General features: G+C 40.8%; 1 protein-coding gene across 2 annotated transcripts in view; it reads left to right on the top strand.

Moving 5' to 3' along the window:
* PDE1C (phosphodiesterase 1C) overlaps window positions 1-20,483 on the top strand; it is a 548,731-nt gene that overhangs the window by 214,054 nt on the left and 314,194 nt on the right. Inside the window, exon 2 of one of the 2 annotated variants that reach the window (XM_017527134.2) lies at window positions 16,890-16,916. The exons of the other annotated variant lie outside the window; for it this stretch is intronic. Coding sequence (XP_017382623.1) covers window positions 16,890-16,916 — 27 coding nt within the window. The remainder of the gene's footprint in view (window positions 1-16,889; window positions 16,917-20,483) is intronic. 2 annotated transcript variants of the gene reach the window in all.

Here is a 20,483-nt window from a genome sequence, read left to right as displayed (position 1 = left end):
ATTCAGTTCAACTTGTCTGAGAGACATCTCAGTTCAGGATGTGATCATCTCATGCCTGGATTATTTATTCAATTGTATCTCATCTCCTTCTTGTCAGTATCTCCCCTATCCAATTTATTGTTGAATTTTTCATCTCCTCCATTAGAATGTGAGTTCCATGAGGACAGATACTGCAATACCTAGAACAGCATTTAGCACAGAGTAGATGCTCAATCAATAGGTGATAATGGAAGCATAAAACCAAAATGTGAGCTTTTTAATATTCAAAATGAAGCTAAATATATATTTAGGTCAGCTTACAGCCATGAGACTTGTCAATGCAATGTGCCGTGAGCTACCTGGGATGCAGGTTTTATTAACATCATGACCCAGGTTGGGGCACAGAAATCTAAACTGAGGTGGGAACTGGGCAAGATGTGGCAGAGTTGCGGCCCAGGGCTGAATCCCACTCTTGTGATCACGCAGGCTCTCTCTTTCCCTTCTTTATAGCCCCCCTTTCACACTGGTGAGGGCGGTCTTTACCAGAGTGAGAGGATTTCTGTGGTTATCACCTGCAAAGAATCAACAGCCCAGGACACTGCAGAGAAGCGTCCCCTATATATTCCAACCTCTACCCATTCCCTGCCATGCCTCCTTTTTCTCTAGCGCTTCCCACCATGCGAGTGCTGTATAGTTTATTTATTTTTAGGTTTGTTGTCAATCTCCCCCAGCTAGAATATAAGCTCCATAAAGACAGGGTTTTTGGTTTGCTTTGGTCACTTGCTTTTGGTTTGCTTTTTATGCCCAGTGCCTACACTACCACCCAGGATGCGGTAAATTTTCAGTACATATTTGAAGCAGAACTACTTCACATATTTCTCTAAGAAAGAATTAGGAAGAACTCTTAACCTAGCATTATAGCATCATCAACATACTAACAGGGCATCAAATATTGGAAATGTCAGTTTTAAATAGTCTCTGTCTTAGCTGGGATTATGGACAACAGCAAGCCTAAACGTCTGTTATGATGATGGCACTGATGCCCCTTGAGCGAGATGCTGCACACTAATGCCCAGAAGCTGGCTGTGATTCCTGGGAGGATGCTGCTCCTCAGCCTTCATCTGCGCCCTGATGCATCTTATGCACATGCTCCCATTTCTCTAAGTGAGAAGAGAACACATACTGCGCATCTGAGCTTTCTTAACGGAAACTGTCAGAGGGACACTGTCCTCTTACTCTTCTGAGAGGAGCCTCATTTTCCCTTTTTCATAAGCCTCAGTTGCCCCTGAGGAGTTGTTGTCATACCTCTTTTCTCTGTAGGACTGGGTAGAGTTTTTGAGGCCCTCCCAATTGTTTTTTGTTACAGAATCTTCCAGTCAGAGAAATAGGGTTATGGGTGTTCTTTATACCCCGGATGAAGCCTCATAGGGCTTCTTGGATTTGATCAATTGGGTCATGACTGTACCTTGGGTCCTGACCAAAAGTTTTTCTATTGCCAGCCTGCTAGATGATGACAGAAAGGTGTTTCTATGCTGCATTTTTGAAAAATTGAGAACAAGAGAGCAGGTTTTACTTATTCCTTGGCATTTGTTGTCACAATATAATTATCTAATCTCTCACATATTTATTTTGCCCAACTATGAGGTAGTCAGTATAATAAATTCTATGCTTATATAACACTCCACAAAGATGATGATGCTTTTTTCTGCATAACCCAAAGTAATATTATTAATATAAAGGCAAGAGAATGGCTATTAAGTTAATAGACTGTGACTACCATTGTTTTTGTCTATGCAGCAAGCTTCCACCAGCCTTACTATGCTAGCAGACTCTACTCACCCCAGGCAGTACCCCAGCTTAGTACAGGACTGGTCATTCACTGAATTCACCTTCCAGCAATAAAAGTTGGTCCCTTGTAGGGCATGGATCCCAAACAGAAGCATTAGAGTCCCTCACTGACATTTCTGTATTGGCTGTGGGAAAGGGAGGCTTTTCTTTTCTTCTAGACTTTCATGGGGCTGCTATTGGATCAATTTCCCACTCATAGAGAAGACCTTTTCATGATAGGAGGCAGTGAGGCCCATATTCAAAAGGAAGCAGTAAAGATGGAATGGGAATCCCTGGGGCAGCTCCTGGAGGTCCCAGTTCCTGTAGATGTGTCTCCAGTTCTATCAGCTATCCCAGCTACATGAGCTAGTTAGACTCTGTTTTTGCTTGGGATGTTTTGAATTTGGTCTCTCTGAAACAGTCTTAACTATACCCTACTGATATACAGAGAAGTTAAGTGACTCTTCCAACCTACATAGCAAAAATGAGGAGAAAAGCCATAGGCAACAAAGCCTGGACCTTTGGTTTTAAATTTCTTATTGAAGCCCTCTGTGTTTTTTTTTTTTTTTTTTTTCCCTAGTCAACTGAATTTTAAAATAGTATAATTAGTGTTCAGGCAACACTGGATTATTCGATTAACATTTACTAGTGTCTAGTAGGTGCCGGTCAGTTTGCTAAGCCCTAGGTTTGCAAAAGTAGGTAAGATACATACCTGACTTAAAGCAATTTGAAGACTAGTGGCAGAGACTGACATGAGTACCTGGAGGTGACGAATATAGTTACAGGGGGATGCAGGGAAGCTGCCTCTATCTGGGAGGGTCAGAGAACGTCTGCCAACTACAGTGAGTTGTGTATTTATTCTAGGCAGGGTCATTAGAGTCATAAGGAAGAAACTTGCTTAGATTCTTTTCATTGATGTCAGCCTTTTGCAAAAATGCAAAGAAACCTTTTGCAAAGATGAGAGAAAAACAAGGAGTCCTCCAGGCAGCCCAGAATAAACTAGTCGAGATTTCTAAGCTGTTCTTATGGACTACTGGCAAAGCTGTTTGCACTTAACTGAGATACGGCTTGAGTTCTCGTGAACCTTCTCTATGTTCACCAGTCACTGATAATCACCCAAGCAGAGAGTATGGTTGGATCTATTTGCTGTCATGCAACATGGAGCTATTGGAGAGAAATCCCCCGTCCCCTTAGAAGTAGTTGGCCCCTGAACTGGCTTAGGTAATAGGATTACCTTCTACAAATCAATTCCCAAGAGCCTTATTTTCCTTAAAAGGTGGCATCTTTTTGTAGCTCATCTAGTACAATATTGAGGGGCAAATAGAAGCTTGTGAATGGATAGAACAGTGTGTGCAATGGTACACACTAAAGTAATGTTAATATGAAGAGGCGTGGGAGGCCTTGGCACGTCAAGGAGGTGTGAGAGATAATGCTGGAAAGGAAGGCAGGGGCCAGGTAGTGATATATGACATTTACAAATTTTACATTTGGTTTTACTCAAAATTATATATGCTCATAGTTTGAAGAGGTAATTGAACACATTTTACTATACAATAAAAAGTGCTGTGTTCTAGGTGTTCTTTCATACCTTCTAGAGAAATATATATATTTTTATGATACATATTTTTAGGAGTTTGCATTTTTTCCTTTCAGTTATAAGGAATTGTTAAAAGATGTTAAGCAGGAGAGTAACAAAATTAGATTTGAATTTTAGGATTGTAATGCTGGAAAAAGGGTGGAGGACAGATTGGAGATGAGACTTGAGCCTGGAGACCAGTTGGGGAAGATGCCTGATTTGGGGTAGTGCTGCTGAAGATGAAAGAACAGGGGGCATGTTTGAAATGAGAATTGACAGAACATAGATTTAGAACAGAGAAAGAGGAGCAGTTGTCTCCTGTGTTTCTTTCAGCTTAGATGTCTCAGTGAATTTGGTGTTATTTGCCTTGTTAGGGACTGTAGAGATAGGAGGAGGCTTGGATAAAGCAGAATAATACACTTGGGTGTAGACATGTTAAACTGGTAGCCTCTGGAATGTCCAAGTAGCCATTGGTGATGCCAATGTAGAGCCATGGAGAGACTTTCGGTCTGGAGTGGTGGGTCTGACAATCTTGGTTTTTACTTAAAGCCTTGCAAAGAGATGACCCAGGGAAGAGAGTATTGACCTGAATCTTGCCAGAAAAGCAATTCCAGAAGAATACTTTTAAAAAATGTTGTTTGTTTCCCCAGATTACATATTTAGTGTATTAATTGATTCTACTCTCCCGCCCAATTGGAATGGCCAGATGGTTCGGCATATCTTTATTGGGTTTCCATTAGGTACTAGGTGTTGGGAGCTTCAGAAGGGATAAGAAAATATGAGAAGAAAGTTCTTACCATCAGGAAACTTAGAATATATTGAGGGAAACAAGATAGTTCTTACATATGTTAAAAGGTTAAAAATCAACAACAAAAGGGAAAGTAATGATTGCTGACTGAGTGATATGTACACTGCATACCAGGATTCAGAGAAGGAAGACGTTTGTGTTTGAAGGATTGTTTTTGGGTCTTTCTTTTCTTAATAGAGATAAGTTAAATCTCTCTGAAATACACTCTTGATGTATATTACAAGGGAAAAAGAAGGTGAATATCGAAAGGGGTAAGTTGATTCTCACATTTACAGTGAAATTTTCTTTACTTGAATACTCATGCAGTTTATTAGTATATCATCACGTGCTTATTGTAATTTCATTATGCTAGTGTATCAGTTAATTACAACTCAATATTTAGCAGCTAAGTGCTTAATATTTTGACTGAGCTTTACAGCATGCCTCCATCAGTTGGGAAGCAGCCCTAAGCAGAGAGGTTTCTGCGTTGCTGTCTCTAGTTTTCAGTCTTTAATCTTCTTTGGCTCATGGAAGACTGCTTTCCTTGGTTTCCATTTCCCCACATGGAAGGAAAGTGTTTATAGCACCTACCTCCTGTCTTTTTGAGAAACAACTAAAAGAAATAATTGTCATTAGGTTGATGCAAAGGCAATTACTTTTGCACCAATTAATATATATAAGGCACATTGAAATAGACTGTGACAGCTTTGAGAATGACCACCATTGCAGTTGCCCACTAGCAATAAAAATGAATTCTACAACAAATGCAGCACTCTGTTTCTAGGGGAGGCATACTGGATTCATGTGAAATATTGGTATTCTTCAGGCTTTTATGGTACTCTTTATACAAAGTCCTCTTGACAGCTGTTATTAAACAAAATAAATGAGTCTTAATGAGTGTAAGACAAAGCTAGAAGTTCCTAGCTTGTGAGATTATATAAAAAAAGTAATAATTCAATCCAGAAGATGTAAAAATTGATAATTTTAGGTAATGAGTTTTATTTATGTAGTTGAGGGAATACGCACATATCCGTATGCAGAAAATTCAGTCATTAATATACTTACCAGATATTTCTCAAGCACTTACTATGTGCCTGGTGCGGTGCTAGGCACCACGGAATTACTGGGAAACAAGACAAAGGCTCCCTCCCTCGGGGAATGTTCAGCCTACAGTAGAGGCATATATTGAACAATATTTCCACAAATTACTGTCTGCTGTGATGAGTGCTGCAAGAAGTCGCCTACAGGGAGCTGTGAAAACATGGAAGAGAAGACTCAAACTTGGTCCAGGATTCAGAGAAGCTTCTCTGAAGAAGAGAGACTGATGCTGAGACATGATTATGTAAGTATTAGTTAAGTAGAGTTAGGGAAGCATATTCTAGGCATTCAAGGCCTGGGATGTTCAAACCTGCAAAGATCTAAAGACAAGAAGGAGCATGGCCCCGCTGAGAAAATGAAAGAAGGCCAAGTGGCTGCAGCACAGACTGGAAGGAGGCAAAGGCTCCAGACACAGCTGGAGAGGAGCCAAGTTCGACTTCATCCACCTGGGGGCCTCAGCAAGCAGAAGCCATTATCAGTAGGCATGGATGTGAGAACTTCTTAGGAGGTAGACCCAACAGGACTTGGATATGGGGCATGAGGAAGAACGTGGAATCAAGGTCAACTCGCAGGTTTTTAGCTTGAATCCCCGGGTGTTATTTTCTTAGATTATCACTGAGGGAGGAACACGTTTGCAGGTTTGGTTGTGGGTGGGAACAATGAATTGGGGTTAGAGATCATGAGTTCAGTGTGGGGCATACTGACTAAGAGGGGAGATATGGGGAAGACAAGAGCAGTTGGATCAAGTGAGTCTGGAGAGTAAACAGAAGGTCTGGAGATATAATATACAGCCCAGCAAAGCAAGCAGAAAAATTCTGTGTGTATCTGAATGATGGTAAATTAATATTTCTATAAATGTTATAAGTAGAGAATACAGTTTAGTGTGACCCCTAAATAGTCTGATGGAAGGTTTCCGAAGACCAAAAATTTATGTATATTTTCTCATTGGCATTTACTTGTTCAAAATATTGACGTTTACTTAGAAAGGCCAGCTAGTAATCATAACTTTACTTGAAACTTATATTGACTACTTGGTATCATGCCCATCACAACATAGGTTTGGAACAGAGAAACCAGTATGACCATTTCTAGTATTCCAAGGGTAGAAAGAGGCCATGACCCAGGGGGCCAAGTGGAATGAGACCTCATCATGGACCTTCTGGGAGGTAGAAGGCACATGCCGTGGGCTGAGACCTGAAGCCTGGAACCCAGCCCACTGCAGAGGGACCAAGTGAAGCTTGGCTGCATGGAGGCTCCCTGGCTTTGGCAGGAGGCCTTTCTGCAGTTTAGGCTCCACTGAGTGGGCTTGGCCTCCCTGTGTCTGCTCCAGAGGTGCCCTCCATGGACATGGCTGGATCTTGTCTCCTGAAACAGTCCACTGTTCTGGCCACAGTGCTCACTCACTGCACCACGTCTGCCCATTTGCGCCCTTCCTTTGCTCTTTAAAGCCTTCTATTTCTGCCCAAATCCAAGGGCCCATTGCAAGGACCCAGTATTCAATATTCTGCCAAAATACAGCTTTCTTTTCCCTTAAGGCCACCAGAAGAGCAGTCATTTAGACAATCAGTATGAGAGTGGATGGAACATTTTTTCTGAAAGTCACAACTGGACATCCAAAGAAAAATAAACTGTTGTTTATCCAGATTCCAAACAAAGAAAATGCTTAAAGAACCAAGACTTTTCCTACACTCTAGAGATACATCTAGTAAATATGGTAGTGAAAGATTAATCTTTGAAAGCTCCTTCCAGATGTGTTTTAGGAGTAGTTCAGATTCAGACTAATATCCTGCTACTTTTTTTGTCTGTCTCTCTGACTTTTGTCTAAGGATGACCCATAAAAGCATATTGCATTTAGTATACCATTCCATGTGGGTGTCACTGGAAACTCTGATAACTGTCAGGAATTACAAACACTTTCATAAGTAAGGTCTTGTCTAGATCGTTAGTGAAATAGAGGATTATCATAAATCAAGCCTCATAAATGTTGTTTTAGAACTGCTATTCTGACTGTAAAATCACTGACTGAAATTAGTAATTGTTAAAAAAAAATGAAAGAATCGTTCAAACCACCAATTTCTGGGAGGGTTGGCATAGTTTCAGTGAAGGTAACTACTATAGCTAAGGAAAATTTGCTTCCAGTGCTCATCTGATTTCAGTTAACAGAAGAACTCAAAATGGTCCCAAGAAATGCATCTGCTAGTTGGCATTTTTTTCCCCTGTGTTTTGGACAATGGGCTCATTTTGCCATATTTAGATTGTTGAGATTTACAAAGCGTGTGTTCAGAGAGGCTTACACAGATGATGCCACTACAAGATAGGATTTTAGAGGAAATAGGAAGGACTCATGCTCCCAAGGAGCCATGGCACTGACTCAGATTCACCTGGAATTGTAAATGGCCAGCAGCTGCTTTCTGCCAGGAGTCGGTTTTGAAAAGAGTTGAGAGGAAGGGCACAGAGTGGGGAGAGGGAAGGAACACTACAGGAGTGGGTAGGCAAGGCTTAGAAAAATTAGACTGACATCGAAGTTAAACTCAGCAGAAGATAGATTACAGTTTTTGTTCTGGCTAAATCTAAGAGGGGAAAAACAAAGTAGAGAGTTGAAACAGCTCTGTGGATAATTCGATTAAAACCCTACTCCTCCCCTAATTACAGGGATATATCTGTGAAGAGTGAGATTTTTGTCTTAATCCTTTGGATTTATGTCTATTTTGACAGTGCCACCACAGATATTAAGAGATATTTTTGCTTTTAGCTTTTCTCACTGATGTTTATTTAAGTAGGAGACAGGCTCCTAGGAAGAAGGTCACAAAAATCGCTTCAATTCCCACCCACACAGTTTCGCAGTACTTATAACACAGCAAGTGGTTGTAAATACGTGAATAGATGACTAAATCAGTTATGCAGAAAACATGCTACTTGGGCTTTCACAAGCATGACATTTACTTTCCATTTTCTTTCTCTAAAAACCTTTAACTGTTTTTTTCATTGATGCCACTGATTAGCTCATTGCCCAGCTTTAAGCAATAGATTTTTAGCTAGAAGGGAAGGAAATTGTGTTTGGTTTGCTGAAAAAATCTTGCCTTCCAAAAGAAGATTTTAGCTTTCTTTGAGGAGGGGTCCCATTTGGGGTTTCTTAAATAGGAATCCAAGTGGTGGAATTTTTAACCCAGGCTCAGGAGAGAAGCAGGGATGAACAGGAGATTGGATTTCTGTGTTTGGCCAGCTGTCTGCAGGCAGTGGAGGGGATGTAGAGGGAGAACAGTGAAGAGAGGGGCTTGCTTTGGGTGGACAGGAGCCCTGAGGCAGCCTGGATATGCTGGATGAGTTGGCGTAGCCCCAGATGGGGCTTCCCGTGGGGTTGTTTAGTTCCGAGTATGTTACAGTCTCCTCCTAGGTTTCTCCACTTTCCACTACCTGGTCAGCAGCAGATAGAAATGCACTTGCTCCCAGGAATGAGTTAAAAATTGACTGTCTTATTTACAGCTCTGCTTCAGATTTGCATTCTCCCATTCTTTAGAGTCACCATCCCCACCCCCAAACCCCACTGTCAAAGGCTGCCTTCATGTGAATTTGATCTCATCACTATTGGCTGAACATACTGGAGTTCTCTATCTTTGGGAGCTGGCTATCTCTGAATATGATCTTCCTTTTCTAAGAGAACTCAGTGACAGAGTACGAGTCCATAGAACAGTTTTCTCTACTAGAAACCTAGCAAATAAATGCCCTAGAATTCTTGGTTTTATTAGTGATTGAGCTGTTCCAGGTAAAAATTTTTTTTGCATTTTATAATCTTTTTATTTTTTGTGTGTGTTGCTTTGGACCTTTGGCCAAGCAGGAAAATAAAATCACTGTGCACACAAAATTTCATTTTATAGCTCATCAGTTAATTATTTGAGCTAGTAAGAGAGGAGATTCTCTAACTCTATTATCTCCTTTCTCACCCCTAAGTATTCTTGTGGAAGGTGCCAGGAGACCACTAGTTTATATATATTTTTTCTAATTAGCATTTACTTGTTCAAAATATGGGAAAGGCCAGGAAGCAATGGATAGCTTTGCAAAGCTAGGCTTTAATGCATGCATCATGCAAATGAAATCACTGATAGGAATGAGAAGAAATGTACAAAACCTTCCATTGTCAGCAGCATGTAGATTAATTCATACAAATGATGTAAGAGATCCATTAGAAGTTTCCAGAGATATCCAGTTCTCTTCAGTCAGTACCCTGCATGCCAATGATAAACAAAACCGGAGGATCAGATGACTGTTCAGATCCTCACTCATTTCATGGTTATTTGTAGCATTTTATCTCAGTCCACTTTCCCATGAGTGAAATACATGTGATCTGTACTCTGAGAACCTGTAGTTAACTGTATGAGCCTTGCTATGCATTTTGTTTTTCTCTGAGCCTGTCTTTCAGCCTCCTGTCCCTTGAGGGAACTGAGGGCTGATAGCTGAGCTTTCCAAAGTGGTCTGTGGGTCAGCAGTGGTAGTGGTCTCTGGAGAAAAGAATGGAGACAGGATAGGACTTGGAGAAGAGTGAGTCATTGTTACCCAGAAACCGTGGAGAACACCGAAGGCAGAGCTGGAATTCATATTGTGTGTATGCAGTGGTTGCATATCCAACTTCCCATACCAGGAAATCTTGTGCCCGACTGGGAGGTATCTGTCAACTTAGAAACAGCACAAGTTTTGGTTTTTCAAAGCCAGCTTGTTAGAATATTAAGCCTATTTATAAACCTCATTATTGCAGCACCCATATGGCTCTTGCTCAAAGATACTCACTTTAAAAAAGTGAAAGACTGCCAGGCACTTCATAATTTAGCATCAATGTTTAATCGACTCTCACTTATCCAGGCTATTAGAAACAATTTCCAAATCATCTGTTTGACTTTGGAGTACTTGATACTTACATTTGACTGCAGGTGTGCCCAGTACTCTGTGTACTCCTAGCCATCAAAAAGTAAATAAAGACCCTTAAAAGCATCCTTGCCCCTACCTCACTGTTTTTCTTACTGTTTCCCTGCTTGTCTTTACTCTGCCCCTGTGGGCAGAATCGCCCCTTACGCTTGCTTAGTTTCATTCTTTATCCCCCTGACCAAGAGCGGGAGATGGAAAATAAAGCTCAGAACCTAGAAGCTTCTGCTTTATGACACTGCTGAGGAGAGCTTTGGGGAACCTATTTAAATACTGGAGGCCTGTGCTCTTTGCCCTTTGATGATGCTCCTGTCTCTGAATCTGCCTGTCAGGATGTGACCAGCTGGCTATAAATAGACGGAAGCTTTTGAGTGGGGGTTTTTGGGCTCGCTTCCCCTGTTCAGCACATGTGCATGCACACACATGCATGTACACAACGTTTGATACTTCTTGGTTAATCCGCAGTTCCATTGAAACATTCTGGATGTAAATAGACATTGATTTTCCGTGAAGACCAGTGGTCTTTTAATTTGCTTAAGAGCTAAATAAGTATGAGTTAATCAATAATTCTAGTCTTAGCAGGTGAGATCTCTGCGCTGAGTTACAAATTCTGAGAATGCTTAAGGATGCTGTGTAAGCAAGTCACTGGGCTCAGTTTTTAGGGAGTTATTGATATAAGGACTTTTTTTGAAAGATAATTTTAGATATTTCTAAGTATTATTATAGTATCCAGTTCATAAGTACCCAGTTTTACTTTCTTTTTTTTCCCCTTGCTTTCTGGGCAATGGCTCAGCTGTGACATTTGAGGGGAGTGTGTGGCTCTGCTAGGTTAAGTGGGACATTGCTGGGGTGGGTGTCAGGCTGTACAGGCAGGCGCAGGGCCCCTTAGGCATGGGAAAAGCTGGCTGTGTTTCAGCTCATCCTCCTCTAAGCAGAACTGAGATTAGCACCTGCTTTTTTTGTGGTTCAAGTGTTCCAATATAAGGAGAATTGGGAGTATTCAATTTTTCCATTCTGGAAAAGCAATCTTCAACCTTTTTTTGTGACTTTTATAATCAGTGAAATATTTTTTATCAAGTAAGATTTGAAAACCTACTGAATTATAATACCATTTATTTATTTTTTTATTTTTTATTTTTTATTATTTTTTTCCCCATTTATTTATTTTATTGCATTTTACGTTTGGGGTACATGTGAAGAACATGCAAAATTGTTGCATAGGAACACACGTGGCAGTGTGATTTGCTGCCTTCCTCCCCATCACCTGCATCTGGCATTTCTCCCCTTGCTATCTCTCCCCAGCTTCCCACTCCCCACCGTCCCTCCCCTATTTCCCCCCAACTGACCCCAGTGTGTAGTGCTCCCCTCCCTGTGTCCATGTGTTCTCATTGTTCAACACCCACCTATGAGTGAGAACATGCAGTATTTGATCTTCTGCTCTTCTGTCAGTTTGCTGAGAATGATGGTTTCCAGGTTCATCCATGTCCCCACAAAGGACCCAAACTCATCGTTTTTGATGGCTGCATAATATTCCATGGTGTATATGTGCCACATTTTCCCTATCCAGTCTATCGTCGATGGGCATTTGATAATAACATTTTTATGCAATACTACTGTTTTTAGTACAGTAGCTGACTCTTTCTTTAGCGTTTCCAGTATGCCCAGCACTATGCTAAACGCCCTGCATTCATCATTGCATTTAACTCTCACATCACCCTGTGAAGCAGGCACTGCTGTTACCCAGATCTTACAGATGAGGAAACTGGTGGTTGGAGAAATAATATAAGTTGCTAAAGGTCATGCAGCCTGTTGGACACAGTAAGTTGGACAAGGGATTTAAGCTCAGGCAAGTAATGTTAAGCAGTATGCTGTAATGCCTTCCTTAGAAAAACAGAAACAACAAACAGATAAAGCCTGTGTGTGTGTGTGTGTGTGTGTGTGTGTGTGAGAGAGAGAGAGAGAGAGAGAGAGAGAGAGAATGGTAGAGCCCATTCCAGGGAACAGACTTTGCAAAGTGCCGCTCTAGACCTTTGAGGTTGTGTCCTCAGCCTGGCCTTGTGAAGATGCCCTGCCTTCTCTCCCAGCATGAAGCTGGCCTCTCCATCTCCCACCCTGCCAACTTTGCCAGGTCCCAAAACACAACAGCTTCTTGTCATTCTTCACTTTCTACATCAGCTCAGCCTAGCTACACGAAATCTTGAGATTCATACTGTGTTGTTGCAATTTTCAAAATATTATAAATTTAAATTTTAAAAACAGGCTGGGCATGGTGGCTCATGCCTGTAATCTCAGCACTTTGAGAGGCTGAGGCAGGTGGATCACTTGAGGTCAGGCATTCAAGACCAGCCTGGCCAACATGGTGAAATCCTGTGTCTACTAAAAATGCAAAAAATAAGCCAGACATGGTGGCGGGCACCTGTAATCCCAGCTACTTAGGAGGCCGAGGCAGGAGAATTGCTTCCAGGTTGCTGTGAGCCGAGATCGTGCCACTGCACTACAGCCTGGGTGACAGAGTGAGACTCCCTCTCAAAAACAAAACAAAACAAAAACAAAAACAAAACAAAACCACAAAAAACATTTCCTTTGTCTTTCAGAATGTGAGTCAGGAATTCTGTTGAATTTCTTAAAAATAGAAGGTCAAGAATAAACTGGGTTTTTTTCCAGCTCATTTCCTGCATTTGGGTGGACAGAACCCAGTATGTTTTATTGTTATTAATTTTGTTTTGTTTTTGTCTAGTGTCAAAATTTCTTGGTGGAATCTTTTGCCTTCTTTGTATAAATTCCTTAATTTTCTTTGAAGGCTTCAGAATGCTGTCTGTCTCAGCCACTTTAAGGTTCTGTATCCTTAGGCAAGTTACTTAACCTCTCTGAGACTCACTTCTGTCAAGTGGAAAGTGGGTAGAAACTCTCAGGGTTTGTAGGACTTCTAAGTGACTTAACTTGTGTAATAGGAAAGAAATAGAGGAGGTGCTCAACAATTGTGAGCTCCCCAGCCTTCTCATTGCTTTCCTCCTGTGTGTAGGAAACCACAGCTGTGATGGATGTCCTCACTGCTCATTATAAATCATTGCTTAATAGAAGGAAAAAGAATAACAAGAAAGCATTTTTTATCAATTTTTGGGTAAATGCATTCATGAATTCAACAACACATTGAGCAGTTGCCATTTACCAAGCACTATGTGTTAGGCCAGGAAGAAATGCTCACAGATGTCAGATAAGCCATCATTCCTGCCATAAGCATAGCAGACCATGACCATGAGTAGTCATAAGTGCAATGTTGCAGGTAAGTTCCAGCTACCATGGGACACACAGAAGGAATGTTACCTGGTGTGGAAGGCCCTCAAAGGTCTTTGGAAGTGATGTTTCAGTTGAGAGCTGAGGAATGAGTAGGGCTCAGTCAGGCCTCACCAATCTTGCCCATTCAAAATAATCTGAGAGTTGGATCTTGAGTAATTTCTGTGAGTTGCATTTTCTCTTCTGCTTTAAGAGCTGACCTCCAAACTCCATTGTAAGATGACACCATTTGGATTGATTTTAGGACTATGTCTAAATGGGAGGAGATGGGAGGGCAAAACTTTGCAATATCTGAAGCTAGGACTATATCTGTGAAGGTAGGGAGTGTCAGGAAGGTGAGTTGGACAGAAAGTCAGGCTTCTGGTCTTTCTTTCTTTGGGTCTACCAGATGCACAATCCATTTTTTGATGTGTATGAATGGCAGTTGCAAATAGTTCATTTATTTAACCAGTAGATATTTGTTCCCTTGGGATAGATATGGAGATCCATATGACAGACCTGTCACCTCAAGAAGCTCAAAACTAGGGACCAAGGGGCCTAAAAATCTTATAATGCCTCTTATGTGGCAGCACACTACATGACAAATTTAATACATTATCTCATCTGAGATCATTCCAGCCATTTTATAGATGCGGAAATGAAAGCTTGATTTAGCACAGAGCTTGCCTGAGGTCTCACAGCTAGTGAGGTTGAAGTTGGGTTTTGAGCCAGGTCTGTCACACTCCAGAGCCCTGTTGTATCTTTCCACAAAATCACAGACATGAGACAATGCAATGCCATGGAGAATGGTGTCAGAGAGGTTTCAGCGTGCTATGGAAGCTGAAACCTCCCACAAGAGGGTCCCATAAGAGGTGACCCTCCCCCTGGATATCATCTTTTTCTAAAATATAAATTTTATTACTTTTCCCGCTTAATTCTGTCCTTAGCACTTACCAGTCTTGTGTCCTGCTGCCTCACTCTACAGTCCCTCTTTGATGGGCTCATTTGAGGCTACGAGGCATGCCTTCTGCTCCTGCTTGCTGTATACTTCCATATTTCTACCTGCTGATATTTCACCTGCCAATCAAGACTACCTTTTTCACAAAGCTTTCTTGAGCCATCCCTTGTATTTGTTGTTAAAACAACACTTTAGGTACATGTCTTAACTTCCTTTTTAGAATTTGCATTCTTTCAGAGAGGGGATCTTACAGAGTTATGAGGATTAGCAATGTATATTAAATGCTTATTGCTAGTAGGTGCTGAAAATGAAGCTTTTCTTATTTTTGTTTATCTTTGATTCTTTCAGAACTCCCAGCCATGCCTTTGTATATTTCTTTGGCAAATGCTGGGAGAATTCTGTGGAAACCAACAGCAAGGCCTATTGTCTTCTGACCTCTGAAGATACTGTCTGCTGATAGGATTAATTGGGTTTCTGAATAAAAGCCACAGGCATTTTTCTGCCATTCCAACTACCCCCTTGCCTTTGGTCCCTGTATACTCTCAATGGGTTATTTTTTCATCTTGCCAGGTATGTCTTAGATTAGTTTATTAGACTACCGTGCTAATGAGTCCAAGGGTACAGGTCACATCCACAGCTCACTGTGCCCTGTGCCTGAAGGTGAAGCCTCTGCCCTTAGCTGCTGCCTGGAAAGTGTGAGCTGTCACTGGTGACAGGCTCCAGGTGAGAGAGAGTGAGTGATCAGTGCACATGCGTCACAGCTTTTGGGGACAGTATAAGGTAAGCCACATAAAGAACCTGCCCTTGGGGAGCTGACATGCAGGTGAATTATCTATTTATTTCTCAAAGCAAGGTCTCAAGAGAGGTGCTCTGATTCTTTCCACTTTATATACAAAGAAACTGAGGTTCAGGGGGACTTAATAACTAATCCAGCTTTGTAAAGCTAAGTGCTAGAGCCAAGATTGGAACATAGGTAGTTTGCTTGAAAGGCCAAGACTTAATACACTGTTAGTCAACCTTCCTCCCTATTATATATGATATAATTGAAACATGGAAATATCTCTATATAGTCCTTTATTTGTATATATCTTGATATGTGACTGTATAGGTATAACCATATTTTAATACATTTTTTTCTATTATGCTTATGCTTTAAAGAAAATTTGGAAAATTCTTTAAAGTAAAAGGACTGATTTATTAACCTACTACCCTGAAGTCATGGTTGTCATTCCGGTGTATCTCCTTTCAGATAAATAGATATCAGTACATATCTAGTCAAGACCACACTGTAGGTTCTGTGTTACATGCTGCTTTACATGCCTGACACTGCCCTGTGCCTTTTCATTTTAACAGAGCTTTAACAGGTCATAGTGATTCTCAATTTGAAACCTCTTTAGTTTACCAAAAAAATATGGTGCACAGCTCTCCATTAGCGAGTAAGTGGTTTGCTTTCTGGGTACAGTGACTGTAATGGAAATGCAGGTGTGGAACTAAGGACAAGTGGGAAACATTGGACTTCCTGGATATGCCACAAGGTGATGGATGCTCTTTTCTAAGCTCTCCAGTGCTGAGCCTATTAAAACTTTTTTAAAGATCTTCAGAGTTTACAAAAACTGGCACACACATGAAGAACATTGGGATCTTGGGACAACATAATTTTTATGGCCATTTTCCCCTTGTCTGCCATTTTGACCTAGGTGAGATGGTCAGAGGAGATGTTACTAGCTTCATGTGATAGATTAAGAAGCCTGATGCACAAGATTTGCCCAGGGCTAAATGACTGTAAATAGCAGAGGTGGGCTGGAACTAGGTCTCTTTTGCTTCCTAGGGACAGTTCCTAATGGTATTCCCAACGTTTGCTTTTAGACTTTCTCATTGTCCCTTTCCTCACTTCTTTTTCTGAAAACCTTATGTCTGTTCTCATAGTTTAGCTGCATGATTGCATATTTACATTTAAAAAGGCATACCCATAAAAGGACCTCAGCGCTAGATGTTGGGGATAATAGTAAAAATAGTGACAACATAAATAACTGATAATTATTCAATATTTAACCCATTTAATATGTGCCAGACAAAATAAATGTTTCATAAGCCTGTGCTCATTTACTCTGCAAGAACCTTGTTAACCTGGTAAGGGAAGGATTGAGGTTTGAACCTGGATTTTGTGGTCTTTAAAGCCTGACCTCAACTAAAATGCCACAGTACCTTCAAAAGGAAAAGGCAAGAACATGGGAGCTGAGCCACTGAGCTCTTGGAATGCTATTTTTTGCTGTAAAGACTTAGGTTCTGTACTTCTGACTACAATATAACACAGCAATCCCAAACTTTTAACTAAGCTTAGAAACCCACAAGCTTCACAGAGAAACCTCCCTGGGAAGTGTTGACCCGCATGGCCATCCCCACTGAAGTAATCCTTTTCTTACCCACTGCCTGCCACAACCCTTTTCTGATATGTGTTTATGCTTCTTTTCCTACAGGAGGAAATATAAGAAAACGTCCCAGAGGTAAGAGCATCTTTCTGAGCTGCAATTGGTTGATTCATCTGTGGCCCAGCTCTTCTCAAGTCTGGCTCATGGTGGACTGGAACTGTAATAAACAGGCTCTTGGTTCTTTCTCAGCATGTTGCCTGCTTTATCTCCCATTGCTACTGCTGCTGTAATTAAAAATTGATTGCAGGCATTTAGTGAGGCACAGTAGGTGGATATCTTCACATGAGAGTGGAACCTGTGGGCTCAAAAGCTTGTTACTGCTGTGATGTCTAGTGATTTTCCTAAAACCTTGACCAGAGAGTGATTGGGCTGGCAGGGGCTGAAGGATTATGGATGGGGAGCACAAAGCTGTCTTTAAATATACTTTTAGTGTCTGAATTCTCCTTTGTCTCAGACTCTCCTTTGCCTGATTTGCTGACAAAATGCTGTTGAGCTCAAAGCATAGCTACAAATTTTTGGGGGACAGTGGCAGTCTTTTGATTTGACTGTGGAAAGGGTAATTTTAACTAGAATGACATCTGTCATCGTCCCTCATGTGCCTAACCTGCCTCTGGGCTATTCTTTGCAGACTCCTTGTTGTAAGGAGCCATGAGGGATCAGGTGACTCTGACCTATGTGGCTATGTTGGACTTAAGTCTTCTATATTTATAGTTCCAAAATGACTTACCCGGTTTGTCAGTTCATGGCCTCCCAGTTCCAGTGGGAAGCCCATTTTTCAGTGCATATGTGATTTTCATTCCCCATTACAGTACCCTTTGATAGCTGTAGTTTGCTGACTTGGAGCAGCAGCATGTATATTTGTGCATGCACACAAGTTGTGACTATGGAGACGGTGGGTGAGTTCTCTAATAATAAAATAATGAAATGAGCTTAGGAAATGTCCTGTGATTCCAGGTAGAATTTATTCATTGGTTTATCTTTTAAAAATTATATATATCTATTCACTCTACTGATGGTTTCCTTTGCTGTACAGAAGCTCTGGAGTTTAATTAGATCCCATTTGTCTATCCTGTCTTTTATTGCCATTGCTTTCGGTGTTTTAGTCATGAAGTCCTTGCCTAATGGCTATGTCCTGGATGGTTTTGCCTACATTTTCTTCTAGTGTTTTTATGGTGTTAAGTTTTATGTTTAAATCTTTAATCTATTTAGAATTAATTTTAGTGTAAGGTGACAGGTAGAGGTCCGGTTTCTGCTTTCTGCACATGGCTAGCCAGTTTTCCCAACACCATTTATTAAACATGGAATCCTTTCCCCATTGCTTGTTTTTGCCAGGTTTGTCAAAGATCAGATGGTTGTAGATGTGTGGTGTTTCTTCTGGGGTCTCTGTTCTGTTCCATTGGTCTATGTCTCTGTTTTGGTACCAGTACCATGCTGTTTTGATTACTGCAGCCTTGTAGTATAGTTTGAAGTCTGGCAGTGTGATGCCTCCAGCTTTGTTCTTTTTGCTTAGGATTGCCTTGGCTATGTGGGCTCTCTTGTGATTCCATATGAAGTTTAAAGTGGTTTTTTCCAGTTCTGTGGAGAAGGTCATGGGTAGCTTGATGGGGATAGCATTGAATCTATAGATTACTTTGGGCAGTATGGCCATTTTTATGATATTAATTCTTCCTAACTGTGAACATGGAATGTTTTTCCATCTGTTTGTGTCCTCTCTTATTTCATTGAGCAGTGGTTTGTAGTTCTCCTTGAAGAGGTCCTGGAAACCATCATTCTCAGCAAACTGACACAAGAACAGAAAGCCAAACACCACATGTTCTCACTCATAGGTGGGTGTTGAACAATGAGAACACGTGGACTCAGGGAGAAGAGCATCACACACTGGGGGCCGTTGAGGGGGTAGTGGAGAGACAGCGGGGGATGGGGAGGGAGTGGAGGGTACGGAGGGATAACATGGGGAGAAATGCCAAATATAGTATGCACCTAAAGTTAAATAAATAAATTTTAAAAATTATATATATCTAAAGTGTATGACATGTTTTCATGTGTATATACATACACATACTGAAATTGTTACTACAGCCAAGGAAATTAACATATTCATCACCTGATGTTGTTCATTCATTGGTTTATCTTGTATATACTGCTTTCTGATTTTTACAGTAATTTGTTTTCACAAATCTGATTGGACAATAATGACACAGATGGTCTCCCATGACCTCTTTTATTTCTCCAGCATCATCTCTTGCTACTTCCAACCTCCATCTTTATTCTATAAAACTTAGCTGTGGCTCTCCATCAAAGTTGGGATTCTAAAGGTCCAGCTGCTCATGGATGCTTTCTTAGGAAGAGCTTTCATAAACTTTTAGTAAACATATTATCTTAGGTTTATCTAAGGGTGTAGACCTCATGTATGTCAGGAGGCTTGTCCTGAGTTTGGTGGTCCCATAAGAATATAAGTGTGCTAAAAAATTCCTATTGCTTAGTGACATAGTAGCTGCAGTAACATTGTAGTACAATGCATTACCTTTCTATGTTTAGATACCCACATACTTATCATTGTGTTATAGTTGCCTGCAGTACTAAGTACAGTATTATGCTAGGTTACAGGTTTGTAACCTAGGAACAGTAGGCGATACCATACAGCCTAGGCATGTAGTAGGCTATACCATCTAGGTTTGTGTAAGTACACTTGATGATTTTCACACAATGACAATATTGCCTAAGGACACATTTCTTATAACTCCATTGTTATGTTCTAGATATTTATTCTTTTTATTGAGAAGAGTTTGAAAATAAGGTTGCTTAGACCTTTTGCTCACCAAGCATTTGAAGCCCACAATTCAATCTAGAAGACGTGTGTCTGCTTTTCATTGTACTGGACTTGGGTATTATAGAATTAAGCAGATTATATGCAGATTAAAAAAATCATTAATGCAATTAAAATCTGCCAGTAGGTTTCAACAATGACATTTTTAGATGACCGCTTTAGTCTCCCCTTTTCTAATGAGCATTACCTCACAGCGGAGATTCCTGTGTTGCTTGGTCTCCCCCAGGGGTGTCCAGTGGAGAGAATACAGTCATGAGTTCTTTCTTGCTGTTTCTGGTTGGGCCACTAAAGCCCCTTCCTTATCCCTCTTTGCTTATCACTAGCTACAGAAACTAAAAATTATGGCATCAGGCTGCTAAAAGCCTAAAACAAAACTAAACAAAACAACAACAAAATAAAGTGGGTTGAACAAACTTGGGTCCAAAGGAGTAGTATTATAATTTGATATGCAGCATAGGGTGCACGAGTCATTGAGAGGAAAATGAACTAAAATTTTAAAGCTTCCTGGAGATTGCTGTACTTTTCTAAATATAGCGAGCTTATACAGATGGCTAAACAATTCTGTCTTGTTCAGGTTCGTTGGACTCACGGTAGTAATTGCATGTGAACCACTGAGCAGGATGTAAATTAATCACTCAGATTAGAGGGCACAGTAGTCTTCAGTAGTGAAAAGTAATTTATCATTTTCACATGTACTTAACCTGGAGTACGAGGTGCTTCAAAGTTGCCTCAATTTTATTTTAAGGAACGATACTTAGACAGGTGAGAGGAAGTTTTACAAGAGAGCTGCTTAAACCTGTCGAGGTTCAAATTAC

The sequence above is a fragment of the Cebus imitator genome, unplaced genomic scaffold (genome assembly GCF_001604975.1).
Source record: "Cebus imitator isolate Cc_AM_T3 unplaced genomic scaffold, Cebus_imitator-1.0 Scaffold45, whole genome shotgun sequence".
Classification (NCBI taxonomy): Eukaryota; Metazoa; Chordata; class Mammalia; order Primates; family Cebidae; genus Cebus; species Cebus imitator.
This window is presented reverse-complemented; position numbering and strand designations above follow the sequence as displayed.